Source organism: Puma concolor, chromosome A3 (genome assembly GCF_028749965.1).
Source record: "Puma concolor isolate L17-30 chromosome A3, mPumCon1.1.hap2, whole genome shotgun sequence".
NCBI lineage: Eukaryota > Metazoa > Chordata > Mammalia > Carnivora > Felidae > Puma > Puma concolor.
In genome coordinates, this window is record NC_141669.1 from 22,711,944 (window position 1) to 22,733,063 (window position 21,120).

General features: G+C 40.5%; 1 protein-coding gene and 1 non-coding gene across 5 annotated transcripts in view; one reads left to right on the plus strand and one right to left on the minus strand.

Moving 5' to 3' along the window:
• BABAM2 (BRISC and BRCA1 A complex member 2) overlaps nt 1-21,120 on the plus strand; it is a 403,301-nt gene that overhangs the window by 118,651 nt on the left and 263,530 nt on the right. For all 4 annotated transcript variants that reach the window (XM_086700261.1, XM_086700263.1, XM_086700262.1 and 1 more), the window contains exon 5: nt 6,034-6,228. In XM_086700261.1, the coding sequence (XP_086556387.1) occupies nt 6,034-6,228 (195 nt within the window). The remainder of the gene's footprint in view (nt 1-6,033; nt 6,229-21,120) is intronic.
• LOC112864421 (U6 spliceosomal RNA) lies at nt 6,725-6,829 on the minus strand. The gene has a single exon (XR_003223967.1). It is a non-coding gene; the product is annotated as a U6 spliceosomal RNA (small nuclear RNA).

The following is a 21,120-nucleotide window of genomic DNA, read 5'->3' on the forward strand; positions in this document are numbered from 1 at the left end:
ACCAGGTGTGAGATGGGTCACGGCTATAGACAGGCAGGTGCGAACTGTTTGGTTAGCAGCCGATGTTTCAGGGAACTGAAGAGAGGATTGGCAGATTTACATTCTGCACTGTCGCTGTCCGCCCCTGAGTATTACCAGAGTTAGCCAGCCTCTCTGGTTAACCTGTCTTTAAATTTTTTTTTTTTTAACGTTTTATTTATTTTTGAGACAGAGAGAGACAGAGCATGAACGGGGAAGGGGCAGAGAGAGAGGGAGACACAGAATCAGAAGCAGGCTCCAGGCTCTGAGCCATCAGCCCAGAGCCTGACCCGGGGCACGAACCCACGGACCGCAAGATCGTGACCTGAGCCAAAGTCGGACGCTTAACCGACTGAGCCACCCAGGCGCCCCAACCTGTCTTTAAAAAGAACTGACATCACACCTTCCCTGAGCTGCTTCATCAGTGTTTAGTGAGAGTGAATAAAGTGTCATAATAGTAGTTAATTCTCTGCTTTTGTCTGTTTACTTTCATTGTATTTTATTGCTTTTTTCTAATGGGGTTTTCATTCCTCATTTTTTAAAAGTTTGTTTGTTTGTTTGTTTATTTAGAGCGTGAGCAGGGGAGGGGCATAGAGAGAGGGAGAGAGAGAATCCCAAGCTGGCTCTGTGCTGTCAGCGCACAGGCGGATGTGAGGCTCGAACTACGATGAGATTGTGACCTGAGCCAAAATCAAGAGTTGTTTGTTTAACGGGCTAAGCCACCCAGGCACCCCTCATTCCTCATTTTTGATATCTCTTTTCTCTTTTCTTTGGTAGTATGTGTCCTATGCTTACTCTTCATGACCATCCTCATTTCAGATTTTTTCTTTCATGCATTACCAAAAGTAAGTAGAATAAGAACTTAGTATACATAGAATTATACATATTATATATACATATTATAGATATATATACATATACATATGTATATATATAGACATACCTATTTCTCTTTTTTCTAAAGAGGCCTCTTAATTTATGCCTTGACTGCACCATCCCCCTAGCCCCTGTTCCCAAGTGCTGGCCTGCACACTTCCCTGAAGAAACCTTTGGACATCTAACTTGACTCAAGAGAGTGGAAAGCGCCAACATCTTCCATTGTTAGACCATTTAAAAAATATGTCCTAGAGTTAGGAAGTGATCACAATCTTGTAATATTTTCTGTGTTCTCCTCTTCTAAACAGAGTGGTTCTAACCACAAATTACCTAAGTAAAAATGGTCATATAGCAATAATGGGAGGATTTTTATCTTGTTGAGCCTATCTTTACCTTCCCTGATGAGGATGTTTTTTGGCTAAGTCATTTCACGGTGAAGTATGCACTGAATGGCCAAAGAGGTCAAATGCATTTCCATGCATTGGGAGATTATATTTTAATGGAAAGGGACTTGTTGGCATATCTTTATGCATTTAACAATTAGGTTGAATTACTGGACATGAATTCAAATTGGTAAGAGATGTTTGCCAGTTTAGATGCTTTTAGAATTTTTCTTTCTTTCTTCTTCTTCTTCTTCTTCTTCTTCTTCTTCGTCTTCTTCTTCTTCTTCTTCTCTTCTTTCTTCTTCTTCTTTCTTCTTCTTCTTCTTCATTGTGGGATATAGGCTTGTAACTTGCCAAACAGCTAAAGAAAATGATAGAATTGAAAAAAATAGAAGTTGAAGTAACTGAGGTTTTTTCTTTTTGTCCTTGAATAGGGACTTGACTACTTGACCAAATGGAAGGTTGCATATTTTTCCTATTAATGTTTTATGATAATCTCTGGAGGAAATGCATAGCAAGCTACATACTGATCATTTTAAGTTTTATACTGTGTTGTTTTATCCTATTGGTACTTTGTGTTCCTGAGTAGCTCAAAAGGAATTTTCAGAATCTTGAAGTCAAGAGATTTGCCAGTGAAGACTTTGTACTCTTCTTATCAAATCAGTTCATAGTTAGGGCTGCCTTTCATTCACTGTATGATGCTGAAGATCTTACTTTTCTTCTGTTCATCAAGTCTTTATTTGAACTTCCCTTAAGACCTATCTATCCTGTAAATAAAAGAGCATTTTGTGATTTCCCCATTGTCATTTAGTGCCTGTAAATCAACCCATTTAGTAGACCAGAATAATTGCTATCCATTTAAAGGATGCATTTCTTTACTTTTTGTTTGTTTTCTTTTGATAGACTTTTCTGGTGAGATTAGTTATGGTATTAATGAATGTGACCGTTTGGTATTATATAAATGAAACGTGTCACAGTTTGGAAGATTTACGTAACTCAGTGAATCAGTATTTTCTAAATGACCACATCATGATGGTACAAAATCATATATAAGTAAATGATATGTTTAAAGTGCAGGATAGATGGATGGAATTTGATGTAGGAGTATGAAACATTTATGAATATAGTTTCAGATTCCACATTGTAACTAACCTTTAAGAAACTACCACTTGTTGAGTTTCGGTATAGTATCCAAGAAGAATATATCCAGAATTATTTGTCAAGGCTATTAAAATACTCCTCTCTTTTTAAAGTACATATTTGAGTGAGGTTGGATTTTTTTCATATATTTCAGCCAAAACAACATATCGCAACATTGAATGTAAAAGCAGGTATGAGAATTCAGCTCTTTTATTAAGCCAGACATTAAAGAGATTTGCAAGAATATAAAACAATGCCATGCTCTGTTTTTTTTTTGAAATCATAGTGATTTCACTAAAAATGTTTTTTTATGTTTACATGTAGTAGGTTTGTTATTTTAACATGAATTAATAAACATTTTTAAAATTTCTTGGTTTTCATATTTAATATAGTAAATGTGATCCCTATAACTCATATAACCAAAAGCTCTTTGGTGTTCTCAGGACTTTTTTTTTTTTTTTTTTTTTTAATTTTTTTTTTTTCAACGTTTTTTTTATTTTATTTTTGGGACAGAGAGAGACAGAGCATGAACGGGGGAGGGGCAGAGAGAGAGGGAGACACAGAATCGGAAACAGGCTCCAGGCTCCGAGCCATCAGCCCAGAGCCTGATGCGGGGCTCGAACTCACGGACCGCGAGATCGTGACCTGGCTGAAGTCGGACGCTTAACCGACTGCGCCACCCAGGCGCCCCAGGACTTTTTTTTTAAAGAGTGTAAAAGGTTTCCAAGACCAAAATGTGTAAGGACCTCTGGTATAGTACTTAAGCAGGGACTTGGAGCCAAATTGCTTAAGTTTGAAATTCAACTTGATTTATTGTTTAATAGCTCTTTGACCTTGGACAAGATATTAAACTACTTTTTGCCTCATGTGTAAAGTGGTTAATATAACTTGTAAGGTTGTGATGTGGATTAACTTGAACGTATGAAAAGTTCTTAGAATTTATATAGCACTTGGCAAGCTATATAATTATCACTTATTGAACATTCATAGTATAATATGTATTCTCTTTCTTGATGCTAAATTTCTAGATTTCTGGAGATTGAGTGTTTTGGGGGTATTAACATGGTCTGTTATCAGTAGAGTCCTAGATACCTGCAACCTCTTCTGTAATTCTTTTTCCTCCAAGTCAGTGGTTCTCAGCCTTTCGTGTGCATTCGAATCACCTGGGAAGCTGTAATTAAAACAAACACCCCAATACCCCAGACACACCTCAGATTATCCCACTTGAAACAGAATCTGGAGGTACGGGAGGTGTTTTTCTTGCTCTTCAGTGCTGCTACCAATACCAAGGAAATTTGTAGCATTCCCTTTTCCCCCAATTCCCCAAATATATGATTTAATATTCACATAAATGATTCTTCGAGCCAGGCGCACTCTCGGTAGTACTCCATACCTTGTCAGTACCAGTTAACAGATTCATCTCTGTTCTCCCAGTTGCAACCATCCTATCCTCTGACCATACCTCCCATCCTTCCAGTTCAATCTTTTTAGTGTTTCATCTCCAGCAACTCTTCTATTCTACTCGTTCCTATGTTAGTAGGTATCAAGACCGTTAGTGTTCATTCAGCCAGTAGCACCGGCTGTGGGATTAACTGCCAGTGTTACTGCCGGACACCTACTGATTGACCTAATTGGAGGAGCAAACCTCACCCTAATGAGCACCAGCCTACCAGGCTTTTATTTCATCTGTCATTCTCATTCTGCTTACTGTCCTTGGAGTTGCAGTAGCCCTAGTTCAAGCTTATGTATCTTCCCTATTTATTAGTAAGCCTTTCCCCGTGTGATGATACCTAATGACCCACGAAACGCAGGACCGTTGGTCCTGCCACCCTTTCACTAACCCACCTCCCTTACAGACTTGCTTGGCCTTTTCCTGACTTAACAGCCATGGTCCATAATTGTGATCATTCTTTTGCAAACCCTCTCAGATCTTTTGCCTCTCTTCCTTTCTATTGTGCTTTTCTGGCAAGGTCCCAAGCTTTGTTAAATCCAAATTCCTCTCACTCCACCTTTGCACCCAGGCAACGAAATTTATGCTAATTTGTCTCACTTAAAAACTGTACCTCTAACCCCAGTGGGGCTTTTAGTGCTGTCTGGAATTCCTCCTACATTTTTCCAGTCCATTTATTCTTCTGAATGACTCTTCCAAGTGACTGGTTCACACTTCCTTCTCAAACTTCCAATATCATTTCCTTCTTCCTAACTCCCAGCTGATGACCATCCTTCGTGTTTCAAGGAGAACATATAAGCTCTAAGGAGAGAAGGTGGCCCCAAGCTCCTGTCACCTCACGCAACAACCTACCTGTGCTCCTCCTCCTTCACTAGTCTTTTCCTCCTGTTCCTATGGATGGGCTCTCTGTGCTCATCTCTAAAGCCAGCCCTCTTAGAGATCCCATCCTTATCTACCTGTTGGCTTTCTTTCCTCTTGCTCTTCTGCACCCAGCCCCTTAATGCCCCCCCTCTTTTTCTACATGGACATTCCAGCAGGCTACAAACATCTGAGCAGAACTTTCCCTTGACCCCACACTCCTCCCTAGTTAACCGTTTGAATTGTCTATACTAGCTATGTGCACTTTCTACCCATTCTCTCTTAAATGCTTGACAGTCATGCTTTACCTCACCAAAGAGTGCTTTTTGAGGACGCTGTTGATGGCTGTGTCACTGGACCTAGCAGTCAACTCTCAGACCTCCTTACTCACCGTGTCAACACCATTTCACACAAGCTGATCACCTCTTTCTCCTTGTGCCACTCCCTTCACTAGGCTTCTGAGATACATGCTGTTTGGTCCTCAGTAGCATTTATTACTATCTGATGTAGTTCATTGTTTGTTGCTTATTTTGGCCCTCTACAATGTAAGCTTCTGGGGAGCAAGGGCTTGGTTTGTTTTCTTTACTGCCTAGAACAGTGGCTGAAGCTTAATAATAGGCATCTGATAGCTGTTGTTGAATGAATGAATGAATGAATGAATGTGAGCTTAACAAGGACTGCATGCTTACCAAATCTCTCCCCATTCCCAGCTCCTTTCCTTGTTGTCAGCTCTCACAGCCATTTCCTTCCTCTCTCTCAACCTTGTATGTCCTAACTTATTTTCCCTCTTCCCTACTCCGTTCCTATTATTTCCAGACCAAACCATCATCGGTGTGCTTGTGTTTCTGTGGGGTTCCAGTGTTTACGGAACATTTATTTATATCTGGTATAGGTGCGGATGGTCTATGGATCTGGGTTGAATGATGTTAGCATATAATGCTGAATTTATGTGCAGATTGAAAAAAATTAAAATTGTAAAAGAATAAGAGGAAATAAAGTCTCCCAGGGCTAAAATGATGATCTTCTAGGGTATCAAGTTTTCTCATTTTGTTACTACCCGGCTTCACACTTTACTGTCTCTGCCTCCTTCTAATGGAATTTCTCCTTCATTTTCTGCAAGGATTTTTAGAAGACAAGGAGAAGTCACCAAGCTCAAAAGACCCTTGTCACTTCAATTCTGAGTTTATGGCTAATTAAGAGTAATCTTAGATTTTCATCACGGTTTTCCTCTGTGTCGATGTGCTGATGGGATGCTGGATGTGTATGAAAATGCCTTTTCAGCTGGTCTTTTATTTATGGCTTCTACAGAACCTTGCCTCCTGGAATCCTTCAAATCCTGAATGTCTGTTGCTTGTGGTGAAGGAGCTTGTGCAACAGTATCACCAGTTCCAGTGCAGCCGCCTTCGTGAGAGCTCCCGCCTCATGTTTGAGTATCAGACGTTACTGGAAGAGCCGCAGTATGGAGAGAACATGGAAATTTATGCTGGGAAAAAAAACAACTGGGTAAGGATTTTCGAGAATGGGGGAAAAAAGGCACTTCATCTGTAATAAAATAATCAATTCAGCTATTCATTTATAGTAAACCCCAGCCATTTCCCTAGACAAGCGTGGTTTTAGTTGCCTGTATACTTTCTCATAATTTAGAGTTTGAAGGGACTTGAATGTTCCTCTGGTTCATTGTGTTTCTCAAAAGTCATCTCCTGGGAAGTGTGTAAAATTCCGTCTCCCGTCCTCAGAGCCAGGTGTTCACACATCAGAGGTGGAACTTCAGGACCTGCCTGTATAACAGGCCCCCCTGGATTGGGGTCTGGTGCGGGTCACAGAGGCCACATTTTGAGACACAAGCGTCCCCTCCTTTTCAGTGTAGAACGTGTCAGTATCCCAGTCAGATCAGAGAGGTCAGTAACTCTGGCGGTAGCTAGCTTGTATGGAGCCTTTTATCATCTCTTTTTATAATTTTCCTACTTTGTAGGATCTTTTCATTTTTATATTTAGTTATAAAAATAGGGACCGCTTCAGGAGCTTGTGTCATCCTTGCCCGGGGGCCATGCTAATCTTCTCTGTATCGTTCCGGTTTTAGTGTTTGTGCTGCCCAGGCGTGCCCTGTAGGATCTTTTTAAAATGCAAGTCAGGTCACATCTCTCCTCGGCGCACAACTTTCATCTCTTCTCCCTTTCTCGCGTCGCAAAAGCCCACGTCTTTCCCGTGGACGTGCAGAGGCCCTACGTGCTGCCGTCACCACCGTCCTCTGCCCATCCTTGCTTCTCCCGCTTCGTCTCTCACTCTCCCACCTAAAACTTTCCAAGTCCAGCCACACTGACACCCTTGCTGTGCTGCGCACACGCAGGTGCGCTGCTGCCCTGGGGTCTTTGTGTACTTTTCCCTCCTCTGCCTTCTTTCCCCTGCATGTTCTCACGGCTGAACCCTTCCTTTTCGTTTTTCCCCTTGTGTCCTATTCTCTGCATGCCTGTTTTTTTGAAAAGCAGCTTTCTTGAGGTACAGTTTCCTTAACCATAAATTCACCTGTTTTAAGCGTACAATTCACTGATTTATAATACGTTTACCGAGTTGAGCAACCACGGTCTGGTTTGAGACTGGTTCCTTCACCCCGGTAAGATCCCTCACACCCATTTATGGGTAGTCCTTTTCCTACCCCAACCCCAGGAACCACTAAACTACTTTGTTTCTGTATAGACTTTCTTTTCATACAGTGGGTATCGCACAATATGTAGACTTTTGTGACTGGCTTTTTAGGATGATATGTTTGGGATTCTTCCATATATCACTGGTTCATGTCTGTTTATGGCTAAGTAATTTTCCATTTTAGACATGCCGCGTTATGTTTATCCATTCACCCGTTGATGGACATTTGAGTCGTTGCCACTTTTTGACTGTTATTATTATTATTTTGGATGCAAAAAGGTGGTTGTATTAAAGCATGGGGACAGGACCCGTGGGCAGAAAGAGCTGCTCCACTTTTTGACCATTATGAATAATGCTGCCATAAACATTCACATGCAAGTTTTTGTAACACCCCATTTTTAAATCACATCTCACACACCCCCACCTTTACTCTGCTCTACTTTTTTTTTTTTTGCAACTCTTTTTAACATACCACGTGATTAACATGTTGTGTTAATATATGTTGCTGCATAAAGTAATCGTTCCAGAATTTAGTGGCTTAAAGCAACCTCATTTATTATCGTAGTCTTTGTTTGTCAGGAATCTGTGTAGACCCTGTGCTTCAGGGTCTCTCAGAAGCTGAACCCAAGGTGGTGGTCAGGGCTGCAGTCACCTCGAGGCTCAACTGGAGATGGATCCATTCTGAGTTCACTCATGTGGCCGTTGGTACCATTCAGTTCCTTGCAGGCCGTTGGATTGAGGGTCTCGGTTCAGTGCTGGCTGTTGGCCGGGACCGCCCTCAGTTCCTCACCTCTTCTCAAGGCCTGTCCACAGGGCAGCTCATAAGGTGGCAGCTGGCTTCACTGGAGCAAGCAAGCAGGAGAGATCAAGAGTATGTGAGCAAGACAGACGTCATAGTCTTTATAACCTGATCTTGGAAGTGACATCTTATCATGTTTTCTATGTTCTGTTAAGTCCAGTCCACACACAGGGAAGGAATCACCCGAGAGTGTGAATACCCGGAACCATTGGGAGACACTTAGAAATAGTCTACCGCACTCATTTATTACGCTTATTGTTTGTGCGTCTTTCCCCACCGACATGTAGAATTTCATGAAGGCAAGGATCTTTGCTCTGTTCACTGTTGTATCAGAAACACCTGGAACAGTGCGGACCACATTGTTTACATTCTATAAACATTGTTGAATGAGTGAGTTAATAAAGTCGGTTTAGTTAAGCATAAAATAACTTGCAGGTTCCCTTCTCCGCGTTTGTTCTTTTAGGTTTCACTTAGCCTTCCTTTTCTTATTAAATATGGCTCCTCCCCTTTTATTCTTCAGCCTTTTCTTAAAGGACGTGTTTCCCAAGGTCTTATGCCATGAGTATTACCTTTGAATCAGTAGGTCTAAAATTTATTCTTGTTGCAAACCATCTTTTTTGTTCTGTCCAAAGTTTAATAAAAAACCTATTTTGCTTATTTTATTGTGGTAAAAGACACATCAAATTTAATTTACCATCTTCACCATTTCTAAGTATACGGTTTAACAGTGTGGAGTATATTTGCCTTGTTTTGCAACGGATTTCTAGAACTTTTTCATCTTATAAAACTGAAACTCTGTACTCATTAAGTACCAGTTTCCTTTCCTTCTAGCCCTTGGCAACTGCCTTTCTACTTTCTGTTTCTATCATTCTGAGTCTTTTAGATTCTTTAAATAAGTGGAGTCATGCAGCATGTGTCCTTTTGTGACTGGCTTATTTCATTTAGCATGGTGTCTCTGAGGTTCATGCAGCTTGTAGTATGTTTAAATTGCATCCCTTTTTAAGATCGAATAGTGTTCCATTGTAAGTATGTACACATTTTGTTTATCCATATACCCGTTGATGGACGTTTATGTTGCTTCCACCCCTTGGCTATTGTGAATAAAGCTGTATTGTATAAGGGCGTGCTCATATCTTTTCACTGCTTTGAATTCTTTTGATTATATCCCCAAGGGTGGCATTGCTGGACCATCTTGCTAATGTTATCTTTAAGTCTTGAAAAACCTCCTTACTGTTTTTCATAAAGGCTGCACTGTTTTCAGTTTCCATCAACATTGCGGAGTTTAAGGTTTTAAACTATCGGTTATTTTGAAATTTGAATCTGTTCACGTGGATAGTAAGGAAAACTTTGTTGAAGTTAGTTTATCCTCTAGTCCTAGCATTTCTTCTTATTGAGTAATCATCATATTTCTCTTCTCAAAAACAGATGTTAGGTTAATTTGGCATGACTTCTTGGTGAACCTGTGTTGTCTTTAGTGCTGATAGACTCATTTGAAAATGAGAATCACTTCAGACTTTAGTTTTTTTTAGTCTTTGGTTTTTAGGATTTTCCTTCCCACCCAATTCACCCTTTGAATATTAACGCTGAATTTAAATATATCTAGTTTTATGGCACCTTTTCTGATCCAAAAAGTTTTTAAATTATAGTTGACCTTTAAACAACACGTAGTTAGGGTCACCGTCTTTCTTCCCCTCCCCCCATGCAGTCACAAATCTGTGTGTAACTTTGGACTCCTCCAGAACTTAACTACTAATAGCCTCCTGTTGACCAGAAGCCTCACTGCTAACATAAACAGTCGATTAACACATACTTTGTATGTTATATGTATTATGTACTGTATTCTTACGATGAAGTAAGCTAGAAAAAAGAAGATATTAAGAAAATCATAAGGAAGAGAAAATACATTTATAGTCCTGTACTGTATTTATTGAGAAGTATCTCCATGTAAGTGGACCCATGCAGTTCAAACCTGTGTTCAAGGGTCAACTGTGTATTCACTGGCTCAGCTAATACTCGACTTGTAGTCCATGTAGCTCTTGGAGTTTAAATTCATTTAAAGCAGCTAGACAGTTTGAATTTATAGTGTTTTAAAAACTTTGTATTTAATGTTACTGATTCTCCATTCTTCACTTAAAAAACCTACTACTGCTCTACTCACCGCAGTTTATTTTGATTTATTATTGAGTACTTTGTAAGCATTAGGGCAATGGGTATGGATTTAGGGAAAGTAAAGAAACTGAGAGTCCCATGACAAGGCAAGGTGGGTAGTTAGAGGTCAAGCTTACAGCAGAGCAGACCTAGAGAAGGCCTAGTAGAAGTGGGAGCTGAGACTATAAAATAAATATATAGGCATATGAGTTAGTTACTGGTCAAGGAACAGAATATAAGGTGTCTTGAGGGATGAAACACACTGAAGTTTGGCATACTGGTTCAGGAATGCTTTAAAGGACAGTCTGCTAATGGAATCCAAAACTAGACCAAGAATCTGGACAATAAACACAAGGCCCTGGCAGAAAGAAAGGAACTTGATTTTGAGCCAAGATTTTTTGAATCAGGGATTGTATGAGTTTCCTATTGCTACTGTAAAAAATTTCTATAAACTTGGTGGCTTAAAACTACACAAATGTATTATGTTCTAGTTCTGGAGGTCAAAAATAGGAAATGGGTCTCCATGGGCTAAAGTCAAGGTATTGGCAAGGCTGTGTTCCATTTGGAGATGGAACACAGTCTCTACAGGAGACTGTTTCAGGGTACTTAAGAAACTGGCAGATGTGCTCTCAGAGATATCTCTGAGATACTATGGAGAAGCAGAAAGATCTTAGAAGACTGCAGAAAGAAAAAACATTCTGGTGATTTTTGAAAGAAATGACACTCAGGTCTTTAATGACACTCAGGATGATTTGCAGACATTTACATAAGAACGCGATAGTCCCTTGGAACAAAAGTTGGGTAACCAAGAAATAGTCATGGCAATTTGTTTTACCCTTTTAAGGAAGGTGGATGTCATTGACTTAGATTATCTCATTTTTCTTTTTTTTTTAATTTTTTCAATGTTTGTTTATTTTTAAGAGACAGGGACACAACATGAGTGGGGGAGGGGCAGAGAGAGATGGAGACACAGAATCTGAAGCAGGCTCCAGGCTCTGAGCCCAGCTCGCGGGGCTCGAACTCACAAGCCGTGAGATCATGACCTGAGCCAAAGTCGGACGCTCAACCAAATGAGCCACCCAGGTGCCCTTCATTTTTCATTCTCCCTTAACATTCTACTGACAGTATGTTCCTTTCTTAGGCATTTGAATATGTGGAAGAACTATACCTAAAAGATTGGATATAACTCTTGTCAGCCATCAGGTGTCTTGCGGAATGTCACAGGGATTCTCTTTTGGGCCTATTTTCTCACTGTTTTATTAGGACATTGAGAGGCACGCTTTTCAGGCTTTCTCATAACACAGAGTTTGAAAAGGTGGTTGCTCTGAAAGACTACAGAATCTATTTAAAATTATTTTTAGGCACTGAATGCTGTACTGGCCCCACAAGATGCAATTTTAATAGGGCTAAGCCAGTGCAGGACTGATGTACATTTATGGAAAGTCTGCTCTGCTAGTTTTGGGCTACAAGGGCCGTCTACCAGCCACAGCTTTTGCTCTTGAAGGTGTTAAAATCCAATTGAGAAGGCTCCGTACATATTTGTGAAAAATGAAGGGGCAGTGCCGGGTAGATGGCCTCAAGTGGAAGTAGAGCCTGTGTAAGAATTTAGAAGACCCGACCACTGAGGAGTGGAGTGACTGTGGGAAGCTGTCACTGATGAACTGGAACTGGCCAAGCCCACAAGGGCAGTGGGCACAGCATGATAGGTAGAGGAGGTCAGTGAATGGTTGGAGAACTTAGGGGCATGACATACATGGGGAACAAGAATTGTAAGCACACGTTCTGGTTTACTGGTCAGTAAATCTGATCTATTATCGCTTAGTGCAATACTGAAGCGTGAAGATTTTGTATGAAATACATTGATGTTTATTAATTAAAACATTAATATTAATGTGCTCTCTAAACCACCATAAGATTGATATATTCTTCCTGGCCTAAATGTAAGTCTATTTATTTTGGTTCTCCTGATCCAACTGTCCATCTGATAAGTACCCTCTGTAATGAATCCAAGAGTATATGTAAGTATTTAATACCTTTGGATTACAAGATCCTGTATTCTTTTGAGAGGATGGTGACTGCTTGCCTTCACCGTTGTCATCATTGAATTTTTCTTTCTGCCACATAATTTACATCCTTAACTTTCCATTTCTGTTCTTAAAGTGTGAGGCTCTTAAAAACCTGAGATGCCTCCTCCATTTTATTGTCATCTGGCAAAAAAGAAAATTTCAGTAGCCATGTAGAAGAGGGAGAGGGTTCTAATCTCTCATCAACATTCTGGCAAGTCTGATAATTTGAAATACAGTGTTCCCTCCATATCACCTCAAAGATGGTCTCCCCCCCCCATACTTCCATTCAGAAGGTTTCAGCAAGTGCACACTTGGAAGTAAATATTTGAAAGAAAACCAACAAAAACCCTCTGCTCTTTGCCTTTGTCTTTTTATGAAGCTGTTTCTCTTATTGCCTTGCCCATCTCCTTTAATGAATGAGTAGATGTTAGTTTTGAACATTGCATTCTTTGTCTATGGTGGTTTTGTAATTTTTAGTAAACACTTTTTTTAAATCTGGAGAAAACAGAGGATACATTGGAATGTAAGCTTATGTGTTCAGAATAAACAATTCTTTTTTTAAAAAAGTTTATTTACTTATTAGAGAGAGGGGTGGGGGGAGGGACAGAGAGGATGAGAGAGAGTCCCAAGCAGCTCTGCACTGTCAGCACGGAGCCCAGCGTGGGGCTTGAACTCACAAACCATGAGATCATGACCTGAGCCGATATCAAGAGTCAGATGCTTAACTGACTGAGCCACCCAAGCATCCCCAGAATAAACAACTCTTGTATGTGCCTGCATGGTCAGAGTTTTTTTTAAAGGTTTGTTTGTTTGTTTGTTTATTTATGACTATAAGTTCACAAGAGGGTATAAAATAGTAGAGAGATCTTGCATACCCTTCACTGAGTTTCCTCCAGTGGTTACATTTTACATAATGAGAGTAAAGTATGGAAACTAAGAAATTGACATTGGTACAATGTATGTGTTTGCCATTTTACCACATGCATCATTTCCTGTAACTACCACTGCAGTCCAGAGGCAAAACTATTCCTCACCACAAAGATCTCCCTCTGCTACCTCTTTAAGCAGAGTTAGTGTTAAGATTAGAATTTTAATTTTGATGAATGCCACAACATAAGCCACAGGTATAAAATCATATATACTGTTTTGATACAGTATATCAAAATAAAGGTACATTATACATTTTCTCATTGGGTAAGGCCTAAGGTCTCATTTTAAATTATGTATATTGACTGCCTTGTCAGTATTTCCTGCATGGGTCTGTTGTGTCTAAAGAACCAGTGTTTGTTAACTTTAACAAAGCACCATAAAGAAGTTTGTGAATTTTTCTTTGACTTCTAATTCCCAGAACTCAAAGTTAGTTATCGTACCTCATATTTTTATCAAAGACATTTTTCTTTCCTGCTATGAAATGAATGTTTTGAGATGTTCTGCAACCACTTATTTTCACATAGTTTACATATTAAAGGATACCAGTGGGTGATCTGTGAGATAAAAGTTTTTTGGCAACAGATTTTTTTTCCTTTTGTGGGTATTTTCTTAATAATGGCATATACTTACATAATGGAGAATGTGAAGCAATTATTTTTTTTTTTTTTCGTTATTATAGTTGACCCCAAATGCCAGTAAGATTTTAGGAATCTATGGCTTATAAATTAAACTCTGGCAGCATTTAAAACTACCGTGCAGAAAAGAAAGGAGCTGTTCTAGGAGGAGCTCCTCATTTGAGTTAATGACCTAGGCTTCTGTCATCTCATCCTGCTGTGATGTTACATTTGAAGGGAAAGTATGTGAGCAGTGTTAAAAAATAAACAGGGATATTAAAACTTTTGAGAGTTTATTTGAGTAAACATCAACTCGACGTGGTTAGGAGCATTCTACTGACAAAAGCTAGGGGCAGGGTTTTTGTAGAGAAGACACTGAAGCAAAGCAGGGAATTTGGCTATAGCCTAAGTGCTCGCATTATCTGGGAAAGCCTAGTTGGCTGTTTGTGACTGATTGTTCCTTATAATTTTGAGGCATTTCTAGGAAATGACTGGCTGAGATTTCAGTTTGCTTAAGTCACCTACCAAGGTGTTAGAACCACCTCAGTCTAATGGCCTCCTTGTTTGGTTACTTTTATAGCAGTATGTGTTGGAGTTTCAGGTCCTTCTGGGCAGAGGCCATTTGGAAGTGTGTTGGAGAGAGAGTGATCTGGGAGGTGGGAGCTTCAGATTCTAATCCTGTTGTTAGTTTTGTGTACGTGTGACTATAGATTTTCTCTTTGTCACTTTCCTGGAGTAACTTCCCTGTCACCCAGCCTTGGGACAAAGGTAAATTAGATCCTGTGCGTAGGAAGCAAACAGAATTGAGCAAACATGGGGTTATGTAATACAAAGTATTGTTATTATTAGCCTTCTTTTGTAAATAGTTGAAATGAATTATGATAGTAGGGGCTCAATACATTCTAGGTTAGTGATTGTTCCTGTATTATCTCTGAATACGCTGTTCATCATAAAGTACCATATGTGGACCAGTAGAAGTTGATGCCACTAAGATGCAGGTAAGGAATGGAAAGTAAGGTGAGAGGGAAAATTAGTTTAAAAAAAATTTTTTTTTAACGTTTGTTTATTATCGAGAGACAGAGAGACACAGAGCGTGAGCAGAGGAGGGGCAGAGAGAGGGGGAGACACAGAATCCGAAGCAGGCTCCAGGCTCTGAGCCGTCAGCACAGAGCCCGATGTGGGGCTCGAACTCACAAACTGCGAGATCATGACCTGAGCCGAAGTTGGTCTCTCAACCAACTGAGCCACCCAGGTGCCCCCAAAATTAGTTTTTTTTTTTTTTTAACGTTTTATTTATTTTTTTGGGACAGAGAGAGACAGAGCATGAACGGGGGAGGGGCAGAGAGAGAGGGAGACACAGAATCAGAAACAGGCTCCAGGCTCTGAGCCATCAGCCCAGAGCCCGACGCGGGGCTCGAACTTACGGACCGCAAGATTGTGACCTGGCTGAAGTCGGACGCTTAACCGACTGCGCCACCCAGGCGCCCCCAAAATTAGTTTTTAATAGAGACAGAGGTGCTTATGTTTCCGGGAGCAGTTCTGATGGCATTCGGAGCAGAGGAGAGAGCACATTGCAGGGTGTCAGGAATGCAGGTGGAGAAAACGAAGTAGGGACAGTAGGTTTAGGCAGCATTTGGTGGAGGAAAAAACGAATCATCTGGAAGAGGCAGTGGGGTCCCATGATCACTCCCCACTGACCAGACGACAGGTGTCAGCCTTCCTGTTAGGAACGTTTGGTGGCTCAAGCAGATCTTCAGGTATTTGTGACAGAGAGAATCTAACTTAACGTGGAGGTTAGTATCGGAAAAATGTCTAGAACGGTTTGGCCCAACACAAGAGCTGCCAGCCAGCCATACACATATGGCTGTTGAGCACCTGCAGTGTTTTTCGGAACTGGGATGGAAGCAGATGCAAGGTATAAACCAGAATTTGAAGAATTTCCTACCCCAAAATGATCTCATTACCAATTTTTATATTGATTGCATGTGGAAATGGGAGTATTTTAGATATATTGGGATATGGCATTAAAATTGATCTCGCTTGTTTCTTTACCTTTTTATTTTTATTATTTTATTTTATTTTATTAAAAAAATTTTTTTTAACGTTTATTTATTTTTGAGACAGAGAGAGACAGAGCATGAACGGGGGAGGGTCAGAGAGAGGGAGACACAGAATCCGAAACAGGCTCCAGGCTCTGAGCTGTCAGCACAGAGCCCGACGCGGGGCTCGAACTCACGGAGTGCGAGATCATGACCTGAGCCGAAGTCGGCCGCTTAACCGACTGAGCCACCCAGGCGCCCCTCTCTTACCTTTTTAAATGTGGCTATTAGAAAATACTAAAAATCTTACACATGCATGTGTAGCTTACATTTGTGTGTTATGTCTCCCTTCTCTTGGATAGCACTGGTCTAGAATGGTGGAAGAGGAGGGCCAGAGTGCTCCGAGGGGGATCAAAATATCTGGAGGGTCAGAAAGCGTGTGGCCCTTTTACCTTGGCCATGAGGATGGAGTAGGTGTTCTGGTGATGCTCGTCAGCAGGGGATCCTTCTCTCATAATCGTCTTTCAATTTATTCTGCTTGGGAGTTATGCCCTGGCGGCACTTGACTTGGAGACAGGGATAAACTTGTGCTCCTTTGGAAAGGGTGTGGTGTGGGTATCAGCTGTGTTACACACACTTCTAGGAAGTGACAGATTTGTTTGTTTTTGTTTTTAACCACATGGAACTATTATGAGTTGAACATTATTTAAAATAAATGAACCCATGACCAGGGCTCACATTTTTATTGTTTTTGTAATGGATTTGTTATATCGAATTCTGACCTGGATGTCAGTAGGAGTACTTGGGATCTTGCCCTCAGTAGTGTTCTTGCCCTCTATCTGATCTTGCCCTCAGATTTTGACTTGATTCCTAAGAAGTGGTATGTGTGTGCCTCTAAATTACTTTATACCTGTAGACATTAAAGGTGAGTGTGAATAGCTTTTTCAGTTTTACTGACATTTGAAAGGAATTTTATTTTATTTTTTAAATAATAGAACTGTCAGTAGGAAGTTCACATTTCTTTTAGCAGCAGGATGCATTAAGTGGAGAAAACCTGGTTTTATGGAAGCAGATGAAGCACAGAGGAAATCCTTTCCATTTCCTTTGCCTGTACCTTGGAGAGCAGCGTGTGAGGAAGGACGGGGATCGTGCCACGTGCCTCTGTTTGGGAGGCCACTTGTTTGTTCTGAAATCTTGGGTGCCTTGCCCGTTTCCTAGGTGGCCACTTAGATGTAGGGAGCACCCTTTGCACAGATTTCTCAGCATAAAGGAGTCTGCAGGGGACATCAGAGAACCAGCTGCCCCGGATTTTTTTTTTTTTTTTTTTTTTTTTTTTTGAGTAGGCTTCACGCCCAGCGTGGAGCCCAGCACAGGGCTTGAACTCACAAGGCTGAGATCAAGACCTTGGCTGAGATCAAGGGTACGACGCTTAACTGACTGAGCCACCCAGGCGACCCTTCCCGAGTTTTTAATGCTTTTTTTCCATGTAATAAAAGGGAAAAGGTGAAGGATCCTGTGTTCGAAGTGTTCTGTGAGACAATCCCTCAGATCGTCTTATGGCTTTGGGGGAGAGTGCACATAACTTAATCCCCCCACTCCTAAAAGGTTTCCTAGTTTTTCAGTTATTTCTAGTGAATTTATGGTGTCCCTAGCTGTTTTACTGTGAAGAACTCTGGAGGTAGTGCTGATTAGTTCAGAAGGCACATAAACCAAGCAGAAATCTTGCCTGGGAATGTGGAGATGGCACTGAGAGAGTGAGCTTAGCCTCCTTGTGAGTAACTGGGTGTCACATGTAAATTTTTTCTCATATTATCTAGTCAAAGGAATGAGAAAGTGGTAGTTGGAGAGAAAGATGAAGCACAGAGTAGAGATAAGACCAGGACAAACAGCTCAAGGTGTTCAAGTCTTTCGAACTGAGGCTGGGCTGCGTTTTAGCTTTAGATTCCATGAGAAACCTCAGATCCTTGTAAGAAATTATCTTTCATTTGCTCAGTGAATTTGAAATGGAATTCTGTTACCTAAAATGAGGAGTCCTAACTCCATGACTTCCACAGGATCCAGTGAATATCTGTCAGAACATCACATCGTAATATTTTGTTTGTCTAGTCAAAATAGACTTTAAGCTCCATGAGGACAGAGACTGTATTTTGTCTTAAGATCTCCATCACCTAACCTGGCACTTGGCACAGTAGGTGTTCAGGAAATGTTTGTTGAATGAATGAATGAATGGATGGATGGATGGATGGATGGATGAGTGAAGGCATGAATTAGGAGCATCTCATTATGCACACTTTGGACTGTAAATTTCTTTTTAAAAGTTTTTGAGTGAATAATATATTCATATTGTTGAAACATCAAAATCTGTTAAAAGATATGTAGGGAAAAGTCTCTCTCCCATCATTGTCCAACATCCACCCAAATTAGGACCGTCTTCCTTTCCTTTCCCATCCCACGTAAGCACTGCTATAGCTTTCTTCTAGTGTACCTTTTCAGAGTTCCTTTATGCGCGTAGAAGCAAATACAAATATAGACACTTGTATATATGTGTGTATGTGTGTATATATATGTGTATATATGTGTGTATGTGTGTATATATGTGTGTGTATATATGTGTATATATGTGTGTGTGTGTATATATGTGTGTATATATATGTGTATATATGTGTGTATGTGTGTATATATGTGTGTATATATATGTGTATATATGTGTGTATGTGTGTATATATGGGTGTATATATATGTGTATATACACACACATTCCCCCCTTTCAATGCAAGTGGTAACATGTATCACACACCGTGCTTGGCAGCTTTGCTTTTGACTTGATACAGCTCCGAGTTTCTTTCCTGAATAAGCACACAGAGAGCGCCTTCATCCTTGTACCCGTCATCCTTGTACCTGCCGTTTTGTGTGTGTCCAAGTATGTCTGTAAGATAAATAATTAGAAGAGGAATGGCTGGATCCAGGTTTATGTGTGTTTATAATTTTGTCTGTAAAATGCCCTCCATGCAGTTCATTCTAGTTTATTAACCCAGCAGCAGTACATAACGGTGGTTGTTTCTCCACACTGTTGCCAACAGTGTATTAACATATTCGAAGATTTCTGTCAAGCTCCACTTTGCAGAATGGCCTGGTAGCTCCTCTTGGACTCACCCTTCCACAAGTAGCAGCTGTAAGCTCTGGGCAGAACATAAAGCCATGTGCGTCAAGGTGCTGGGTAGTGATTGAAAGCAGTCAGATACCGGATGGGGGTTGATACTTGGAAGAGGCAAAGGCAGAGCTAACAGGACAAAATCAAAACATCGAACATACATGAATGTGGAGTCCCGGAAGGAGAGGAGAGGAGAAAAAGAGGGAGCAGGGAAATATTTGATGAAATAATGCCTAGGTATATCCAAGTATGGCAAAAGACATACATTTAGAGATTCAAGAATCTCAACAAACCCTAACTAACCAAGACAAATGCAAGTCAGAATACTGAAAACCACACATAAAGGGAAAATCTTAAGTGGTCACAGAAAACTGGCACTTTATTTGTAGGTGAGTAGTTAACTTGAGTCAACGCTGACTTTTCATCAAAAACAGCGGAGGTGAGAACACAGTGCAGCGACATCTATGAAGTGCTGATGGATTTCTGCCAAGCTGTTTGGTAAAAAATGATAATTTGTATTCCTTTTGTTATGAATAAGGGTATGCATTTTTTCATGTTTCAGACTGTATTTCTTTTCTGTATATTCTTTGCTTGTTTTTCTTGGGGTTTTCATCTTTTTTCTTCATTAAGGTCATTAGCTTTTTGTGGTAGAGTCACAAAGACATTTTCCTCCGTCAGTTGTCTTTTGACTTCGCTGATGGTGGTTATTTGCCATCCACGAAATCTTTCTATTCAGGCTGTCAAGCTTATTTGTCTTTTCCCTTTTGGCTTCTGAATTTGGAGTCGGATTTGAAAGGCATTCCCTACTGCAAGGTTATAAAGATACTCATCAGTGTTTTCCTCCTTAAGGTTTCAGCTTTTACACTGAAATTCTTAATCTACTTGGGCTTTATCCTCATATATGATATGAGATGTGGATCTAACTTTATTCCTAGATGGTGATGCAGTTGTCCCACATCACCAATCATAACACTAAATGTATTTGGCTTATTTCTGGACTTATTTTCTGTTTGATTTAGCTACAGTATTACCCTGCTGTAATTACTGTGTTCTCAGTCTCCGGTGTAGTTAGCCCTTCTGCTTTGCTTCTTTGAAGTTTTCCTAGCTGGTATTAATTGCTTATTTTTCTGTGGGGTCTAAGGGCCTGGCTTTCTAAGAGTTCCCTCAGAGTAATGAGCCCCAAAGTGTAGACAGAGTTTTCACAGGTTGTAATTTATAAGAGCATTATTTTGATGAGTTTCTGAGTCGCTCCCTAGATGATAAGCTATAAGAGGGCAGGGGCCATGTCTCTTTTCCTCATTATATTTGCAGTACCTAATATAGGGCCTGACACATTTTAGGCTCTTAACCCATAGTGATGAATGGGGAATGAATCTTGAGCTCTGACTCTTTATTGCTCTCTCAAAGGCTGTAGGCAAGTTTCTTGACTGTTTTAGGCCTAAATTTTCTCATTTCTAAAATAGGAACAAGTGAATTATATCTATAGAACAGGGTTTTGGGATAATTAAATAAGATAGCTTAGAAAACATTTGGTAAAGAATGAGATGTTATGAAATCCTCGTTAGACTGGCTTTGGCTTTCCTTTTCACGTGCAATGAGTAATTACGCATTTGCCAAGGAATAGTCTCCAGACTTAGGCTATTGGTTGTCAGAGTCCATTTGAAGAATCACCATCAGACTGTCATCCTGTTAAAGTTGTAGTCCTTCTCCTCCTCCTCCTCTTCCTCTTCTTCCTCCCTCTCCTCTTCCCCTCCTCCTCCTTCTTCTTGTTTGATGTTTATTTATTTATTTTGAGAGACAGAGAACACAAGCAGGGGAGGAGCAGAGAGAGGGGGAGAGAGAATTTCAAGAAGGATCTGTCCATCAGCGCAGTGCCCGATGCAGGGCTCAATCTCATGACCCATGAGATCATGACCTGAGCTGAAATCAAGAGTTGGGCGCCCAACTGACTGAGCCATCCGGGTGCTCCAAAGTCATAGTCCTTCTTGAGTGTTTCTTAGCTTTT